Source organism: Pocillopora verrucosa, chromosome 13, assembly GCF_036669915.1.
Source record: "Pocillopora verrucosa isolate sample1 chromosome 13, ASM3666991v2, whole genome shotgun sequence".
NCBI classification, from domain to species: domain Eukaryota; kingdom Metazoa; phylum Cnidaria; class Anthozoa; order Scleractinia; family Pocilloporidae; genus Pocillopora; species Pocillopora verrucosa.
The window spans coordinates 6,367,244-6,376,179 of record NC_089324.1 but is presented as its reverse complement, the minus strand read 5'-3'; the positions used below and the strand labels follow the sequence as shown (position 1 = coordinate 6,376,179).

The following is an 8,936-nucleotide window of genomic DNA, read 5'->3' as shown; positions in this document are numbered from 1 at the left end:
TATTCTTAGAATCGACTGTTTATTATGTTAATTATTCACTCTCTTTGTATTAAAGCTTGCTAAATATTAATATTGTCTTAATTGTTTTGTTTCGGAGACTAATTCCCGGATGTGTCTAAATCCTGCCAGCTGGGAGGTACATCCGAGGAGCACTAGTAACGAGTTTCCGAGTCGGGTGATAATCGGCTATTCTAATATGGCGGACTATTTCAGTGTTGCCAACAATCAAGCGACGTGATTGAAACTTCAACCAGACATGAACATTATTACATGCTTTACATATGAAAAATACATCATGGAGTTTAAATCAATTGCAAAGAAATTTCGTTTGGCTGTTTCTTTCACCCTCGCCGATCTTAAGTTTCTTGTTCTTAACACCGTAGCCGCTAAGACCTACGTTTGCAAAGGTAAACAAAACTTATGAATAGTATCGCCACTATTTAGCCCTTTTTATAGTGCTACTGATTAGAGAGATCCCAAGATGAAATTTCTATTGTCTTGTACCACTTGCTAGTAGGATCTCAGTAGGCTTAGAAAATACAACCGTCTAGAGGTACAGCTTGCGTATTTAGTCGACTTACTGAATTGTAACTGTGGTTTGCTTCACATTTTACTTTTTCTGCTCTCTAAATTAGTCTTACACCCCTTTGAATCACTTTTTCAAGAATAATTTTCCATTTCATTTTAGCTATTATTTGGTCTTGTGCCTCTAGCCGGTAGAATCTTAGGGGGCTTCGAAAATACTACCGGCTAGAGGTACAGCTTGCATATTTAGGCGAGTTTGCCCAAATTTTACTAAGGTTTGCTCCACATTTGACTTTTCTGCACTCCAACTTAGCCTTGCACTCCTTGGAATCACTTTTTTCATGAATGAATTTACATTTTTTTTTTTTAATTTGTTACCTCTAGCTTTTAGGATGTTATTAGGCTTAGAAAATGCTAGAGGTACAGCTTACATATTTAATCAACTTCGCCCAATTTTTATTACAGTTTGCTTTGAATTTTACTTTTTGGCTTTCCATTTAGTCTAACACTACATTGAAATCAATTTTTTCATGAATATCTTCTTGTTCCTTGGTTGTGTACCTCTAGCCGGTAGGATCTTAGGTGGGCTTAGAAAATACTACAGGCCAGGGGTACTTTGTGCATTTGAGGTGAATTAGGCTCATTTCATTTACTTTTTGATTTATGGAAAAACCTTTGTAAATTCCATGTTAGTCTCATACTGTTGTGGAGTCACCCCATATAGCTATATTTTCATACTTTGCAGTCTTGTTCATCTGGCTTGTAGGATCTAGGATTACTAAGAAAACACTATCAGCCAGAGGGGAAGCTTGCTTATGTGTCTGAAGTAAGCTTGAAATCATTAACACTGATATGTTTTAAATGACTCTTAAGTAAATATATTTTAAACCAGTCTGATTTGTATTTTGTTTGGTTGTGGATTTATTTCAATTCAAATCAAACCAGTTTTAGATGAATTTGACAAAAAGTTCATTTTGATTTGAACTTGTCAACCAGATTTAATGAAGTTTGTCATGTAATATTCTGCATACTGAGTATGATTGGATTTCTTTGAAAGGAACAGTCTCTTTTTTAATGATATTTGTGTTTGATTAGAATTATTGTCGACAAGGCCAATTATTGCCTGAAATACTAAAATCAAGTAATCTTTAGGTAGTCATAGGATAACATGGTTTTAATTCACCAAATTGATATTTTCCTTTTAAATTTTCAATGATATCTAAGAGCATGTGTGACTGTATGAAAACCTTAACGCAAGTTATTCTTGAAAATATAAAATGGTTTTTTACTGTATATATATATATATATATATATATATATATATAGAATTTATACAATAAATAAATGAGATTAACCTGTACCTGTATTATTTACTGCAATTATTGCTTTTGTTAAGAAGAATTCAAACCTTTCTTATTTGAACACCAACCAGAAACCCTTTACTTATTACCTAATAATGCCTACTCCCAAAAGGGGAACATGTCCTTTAGTTTCAGCTGATTCCCTATAAAGAGTCATTTGATGCTCATGGCTTGTGTGCTGCACCATCAAATGGGCAGTGGTAGGTACATGACCAGGGAACAAGAAGATATTCTTGAAAAAAGTGATTCTAATTTAGTACAAGACTAAAATGGAATGCCAAGAAGTAAAATGCAAAGCAGACTGTAATAAAAATTGGGCAAAGTCAATTAAATATGCGAGCTGTAGTTCAAGTATTTCTAAGCCTCCAAAGATGCTACCAGCTAGAGGTTTAAGACTAAATAAGAAAAAACAAGATGTAAATGTATTCATGAGAAAAGTGATTCCAAGGATTGTTAGACTTATTTGGAGTGCAGAAAAGTACAGTGTGAAGCAACCACTATAAAAATTGGGCAAATTTGACTAAATATGCAAGCTGTTCCTCTAGCCAGCAGTCATTTCTAGGCCTGGAAACGTATTCTTGAAAAAAGCGATTCAAAGGCATGTAAGACTAATTGGGAGTGCAGAAAAAGTAAAATGTGTAGCAAACCGTAGTAACAAGTTTTAGGTGAATTTGACCTAAAATTCATTATAGCCGGTGGGATTTAGGCACAACTGTTCCCCTCGCATTACCACATGGCCGCCACGAAAAGCCAAGAGGAAAAAGTATCGTCCCAATCCTCTCTCGGCCACATCAGTGTGTTTTGGTTTTGTCTCGACCAATCATATCACTGGAAATGGTACAGACGAAACTGTCTATGGCTCGGACTGGGAACTAAGCCAGGTCTGACAGCCGTAGATATCTCGCGGAGGAAATGAGGCTGTCCCGAGATGGTTTTGTCAGGTTTTTGGAGCAATTTAGTCTTGAAAGGTATTGGATAGTCTCGATACATAACGATACGTCTCGTCCAATAAAGATCAACCAGTGTACGCTTCCCCGCCAATATTACAGATCGACAGTTTTGTCGCTACTGCAAGTAAATGTCGCGAGAACAAATGACATTCTGCCCGATGACAATAAATCGAATTTATTTCATTACATTTGAAACAGAATTAAAATTTGAGGTATATATCAAGAGAGTATATATACGTATTGGTACACATGGAGTTAATAATAATTTTTTTTTCAAATTTTCTGTTTGAAGTACGAAAGTATCTCTCGAAATAAGAAAAGCTAGAGGAGGGCTTATATCGAGGGGGTATATAATCGAATGCAATATCTTTGTATACAAGTAGATGAGCCTATAAGCGTCAGTTAACGATAGTCGAATGATTGTCAATAAAGGACCGCAGCTGTCAAAATTTTTGTAAATGCCTGAATAACACATTGATAGAGGAAGACTTCTACCTTTTATTTGGCAATCCCCCAAGACCGTTTTTTTCAGGATCAGGAGCATAGGTGCAATTTTACAGTAAGATAGGGTAGGGAGGAGAATTATGATCCTGTTCAAGCTAAAATGGCAGAATCCCTGCACTGCTTCCATAGTCGATATCGCCTCACACCTCTGATTAAACAGGAGAAGTACAATGTGTATTGTGAAATGGTTTAATCTATACATTTTTTGTCAAATCACCGAGCAGGCATTTATCTTTTTAACTGTCATCTACCGTCGAAGAGCCACTGATTTCTTTACTACCGGTTCGAACTAGATTTACAAAGCGCCTCGTGAGTTATGGTGTAGGTAGGGGGGGAGGAGAAGGGAGGTGTTTCAGATATTTCTTATTCATGTGGCAAAAACAAAAAAGGAAGTACATAAGGCGAGAGTCAGGGATATCCGTGACGAGCAGCTTGTAATATACTCTTGGTTGCTGTGCTTGAAAAAGAATGAAAAACGCGGGCGCACTAATTATAATAGAGGTTCAGTAGAGAAAAAGAAGATTCGCAGCCGTTTCATTGACAACCACATCGGGCAGAATTCGCGGTCATCTTTATAATTATTCACAACCGATGAAGCGGCAAATTTGAGCGCGACCTCGCTTTGATGAGCCCCAAATGAGATGAAAATGAGCTAGGATTGGCCCACTAAGCTTCAGAAAAATTCAGTAACTTTTCGAATTTTTAAAAGTGCTAACTTCTAAATCGGCGCACGCTTCTTCGAAGATTAAAGATATATCTACAATTTGCATCTAAAATGAAGGAAATTTACGAAGTAGAAGCATTATTCATGTGCACAAAATTCGGTTATTTTTAGTATGAAAGTCATTTTCGAGAGCAATTTTCTGAAAACTCCTCCAAATAAAATATCACCGCACGGTAAATGGCAGATTACTCTTCCCTCTCACAGAAGCCGTTTTGATTGCGAAAAATGGCTGACAGGAACCTGTTTAAAAATTTTTTCAATCGAAGTTGCGTTCAAAATGGCTCGTTTTTAGCTAGGGAGCCATTGTCTTCGGCCCAACCATGAAGACAACAATACACCTGTCAATCTAAACAATGGCTATTACAGAAACTCGTTCTCTTGTAAAATTATTCACAATAATTGGCGCGAATTTTAAAACCGTGATGTGCATCTGCTGTCGAAGTTAACTCATGATGAAGGTAAACTGTTCGCGGTCGGAGGCTCTTTTCAGAGCTCGCACTCTTTCACTGAAAATAATTTGACGATTGACGTTTAGCTTCTTTCGAAGATGGTAAGCGGTAAAGTTGGCCCTTTTGGTCGGCTGAAGGCAAACTGTACTCTAAACCTTGCAACTTTCCACGGCTAACAAAAGAATTCACATTTCACACACAATTTATAAGCACATACTCATAATATGAAAAAATCCGGACGAACCATGCTCTAACTGATTACATACTGAAACTTGTATACAAGTGGATCCGAAATTACGCAAATTATCAGTCATGAGAATTAACAAAAAGCGATGCGTGACATGAGCAAGTAATCAAGTACAACCTAGCAAAACGTGATTCTCTCCTCCCAGTATATCGTCTGAAAATGTTATTATCCTATGCTGTCCTTATTAATCATCCTGCTTTTCTTTTGAATAAACCTAAGCTGCTAGCCACATTGGTTTTCCGTAGGTTTCCGCACCATTTATTGTTAATTTTATTTGCGTGTAATGGCTAATGAGGAAACACAAATTTTAGGCGATAATTTTAAAATATATGTCTAAAGAAATGAGAACTACAAGGTAACAGCCTTTCAACACCTCCCCACATTTCCATACACTCTCTAAGGCAAGGCCTTTCCTATTTATCTAAGCAGATTAAATGAGAAGAACTACCATCTACTCAGGTAAATCATTAAAAAACGAATTCAAACTGGTGATGTCCTAATGACTTCAATACGCATCTTCAAATTCAAATTAAGGATGATGAAGGACTTTTGAGACATGCTAGTGTCTCGTTGTACCCATTAGCAATATTACCACATGCATGATTTATATAAGAGAATCAATTGAAAAACCACCCCTTGACTTAAACCCGCGCAACTATACTCTGGCGCATGCAATTAGGAAAGCAGCATCAAAGTATGTTAAGTGTTACTTACAGCCTGATAGTTGATAACATGTATTGTCAGGGCAAAGTTGGAACTTTTTCAAGCGGAACTTGAACGCAATTATCAGGTCCAGATTGGCCGACAAATTTCCTCTTGCGAAAACTTATTGTATCAAAATGTCCCTCACTATTAATTAATCTCTTTTAGCTTGATAATCAGGGCCTTTCCGCGACTATGTACCTATAAAATTCAAGGTTACTATAAACAGCTCCTAGACTACAGTAAGCGTTTACTACCCTAGTATGGTCCTCGTCGTAAATCTCGTATTTAAAGGTCAGTGCTTTCTCTTTGAGTTCTTTGCATTCATTACACGTCGAAGGCGATTGTCAATATTCCCAGGGTTGATAGAACTCGTCGCTTCAGCAGAATGTACCTCATCGGAAGAATTCACAATAACCAGTACTTTCTTGAAATAATTTTTTGCTTCAGAGTGCTCTCCGCGTTGACTGCAAACAATTACTAAGTTACGGTAAATTGCCGCTACGAGCTCATGTCCCACATAGTAAATCTTTTTCAAGATGAACAGTGCTTTCTCGTACAATTTCTTTGCCTTACTGTCCTCTCCGAGGTTACCGTAAACAACTCCCAGGTTGTTATAACTTGCCGCTACATCAGCATGTTCCTCCCTGTAAATCTTTTCCCTGATGATCAGTGCTTTTTTGAGGTATTCTTTTGCCTCACTGTACTTTCCGAGGTTACCGTAAACAACTCCCAGGCTGTTATAACTTGCCGCTACATCACCATGTTCCTCGCCGTAAATCTTTCTCCAGATGAATAGTGCTTTCTCGTAATGTTCTTTTGCTTCATTGTACTTTGCGAGGTGACTGTAAACAACCCCCAAGTTGTGGTAACTTTCTGCTATATCAGTATGTTCCTCACCGAAAATCTTTTTCCTGATGGCCAGAGCCTTCTCAAAGTATTCCAGCGCTTCGATGTGCTTTCCGCAATGGCTGTTAACAATTCCTAAATTATTGTAACTTGCCGCAACATGGGAATGTTCCTCATTTTGAATCTTTTTTCTGATGGTCAGGGCTTTTTCGTGGTATTCTTTTGCCTCCTTGTAACTTCCGACTTCAGCATAGACGGTGCCCAGATTGCTATAATTTGATGCTACATCAGCATGTTCTTCGTCGTAAACTTTTTTCATGATGACAAGTGCTTTCTGGTAATATTTCTTTGCCTCGTTGAACTTTCCGAGGTTACTGTAAACAATTCCCAAGTTGTTATAACTTGATGCTATATGGGAATGTTCTTCGTCGTAAATCTTTTTCCTGATGATGAGTGCTTTCTCGTAGCATTCTTTTGCCTTATTGTTCTTTTTAAGTTTACTGTAAACAGTTCCTAAGTTGTTGTAACTTGTTGCTACATCAGCATGTTCGTCGTGGTAAATCTTTCTTCTGATGACTAATGCTTTCTTATGGGATTCTTTTGCTTCATTGTAATTCCCGAGGTCACTGTAAAGAGTTCCAAAGTTGTCAAAAATAACCGCCAGATCTGCATGTTCTGGGTAGTAAATCTTCTTTATGATCATCAGCGCTTTCTCGAAGTAATCTTTAGCTTCGATGAAGTTTTCGAGTTTTCTGTGAAAAATCCCCAAGTGGCTGTAACTAGTCGCTACATCACCATGTTCCTCGCCGTAAATTTCTTTCTGGATGGCCAGTGCTTTTTCAAGGCATTCTTTAGACTCAATGTACTTTCCGAGTTCAACGTAAACAACTGCTAGGCTGTTATAACATTTTGCTACATGAGCATCTGTCTCCCCGTAAATACTTTTGCTGATATTGAGAGCATTCTCGAAATAATCCTTTGCTATAGTATTCTTTCCCAAGTCATGCAAAAGATTGCCCATCTTCTGATATACGTCTGCTACCTCAGCAGTTACCTCGAAATGGCTCTTTTCTATAATTTCGATTGCCTTCTCAAAACATTCTTTAGCAGCATGGTAGTTTCCGGTTATTCGATAAATATTTCCTAAGTCATTATACGCATTTATTAGCTTTGGGTTTTCTGCTCCATCACTTTTTTTGTAAATCTCGATAGCTCTTTCAAAGACTCGAATGGAAATATTATGGTGACATAACATCATTAACACCCTGCCGTGTACCGTGAGTGCGTTTGCCCTCACCAAGCTGTCACTGTCTACAGCTAGGTCACGAGCTGATGTAGAAAACAGATTTGCGTCTGAAGGATTGCTCAGGTCACAACAAACAGCAGCTGTTCCCGAAAGCCACAAAACAATCGTGTTCAGAGTAATGAAGGATGTTATTCGTTTCATTAAAGTCGATTTAAATGAAATAGGAGGGTTAAGAATGTTATGTAAGCATTTACTGTGGGCTGTAACTTTTCGGAGTTTGACACAGACTTCTGGACTCTGGAACGAATTACCTCGCTCTGATTCAGTTAAAGAATGGAGACCACTGATAGCATGACATATGCTGGGAACTCTTTCTCTTTCTGAAAAAGATGTCGAAGTTTCCTTGAGGATTTGAAATACCGTGTTGTGTACCTTTAAATATCCAGGAGTCCCGTTTTCATTGTACAAACAAGTAATCAAGGAGGATTTTAGAATCTTCGCTCTGATTAGCTCGTCTGTGTTGCCTGAGGTTTGAGCCCTGACAAAGTCAACAGCGACTTCTATGGGAAGAGGGTCTGAAGCAATTAGCGAAAAGAGAAGGAATGTCTTCCGTAGAACGTCTTCTCTGTCCGAAAACGTTTTTAGTGCCATTTTTATAGAGGTGGTCATTGTCTTGGGGTACGCTTCGCTTTCCGTGGCAAGAAGTTTTTCTGTACTTTCACGTTTACCACGAGAACAGACTTCCAGATAATTCTTCCATACGAAGTTTGGGGAGCCATGTTTCACAACATCATTGACGTAAAATGCAGCAGCTGCTAAAGCGAGTGGCTGAAACTCCAGAACCTCAACAACCTCTTCAGCTTGTTCATGACTGAAAACGATTTGCGATACTACTTTTAGGAGCTGTACTGCATCATCCAACATCATACCTGCGCTCAGTGACTCGTGGTAGGTATGAGGGGCACTTGTTGGGATGGCACTGGCATCTTGAGTTGTAATCAGAACCTGACCGAGACCCCAGTCTTTACAACCAGTCTGAGGAAGAAAGCTACGGACTAGGGGCAAGTCCTCTACGTTATCAGCAATCATCAACCAGTTGGAGAAAAGATTAGTAATCGGTCTGATCAAACGCTGTAGATGTCGAATTGTTTTACCTGCGCTCCCCAGCTGTACTGTAATAGCCAGCTTACTTACTGTATACTCCGTAATTCCCAATTTTTTAGCCAAAGATAAGTACGAATCAGTAAGAGTCTTGAGACTTTCAGCATTAAGGGTTGCAACAAATGTCAAACCTTTACTTTCGCCGGATTTAGTTGTGAAGAACTGTTCTCCGATCTGTCTTGCAACTTGACTTTTTCCGCATCCTGGTATTCCCGATA

General features: G+C 38.3%; 1 protein-coding gene across 5 annotated transcripts in view; it reads right to left on the bottom strand.

Moving 5' to 3' along the window:
• Positions 1-4,271: 4,271 nt before the first annotated feature.
• The window catches only part of LOC131787428 (uncharacterized), a 26,916-nt gene continuing 22,251 nt past the window's right edge, over positions 4,272-8,936 (bottom strand). For all 5 annotated transcript variants that reach the window (XM_066160377.1, XM_066160376.1, XM_066160380.1 and 2 more), the window contains one exon: positions 4,272-8,936. This exon is cut by the window's right edge and continues 822 nt beyond it. In XM_066160377.1, coding sequence (XP_066016474.1) covers positions 5,758-8,936 — 3,179 coding nt within the window. In that variant the 3' untranslated portion in view covers positions 4,272-5,757.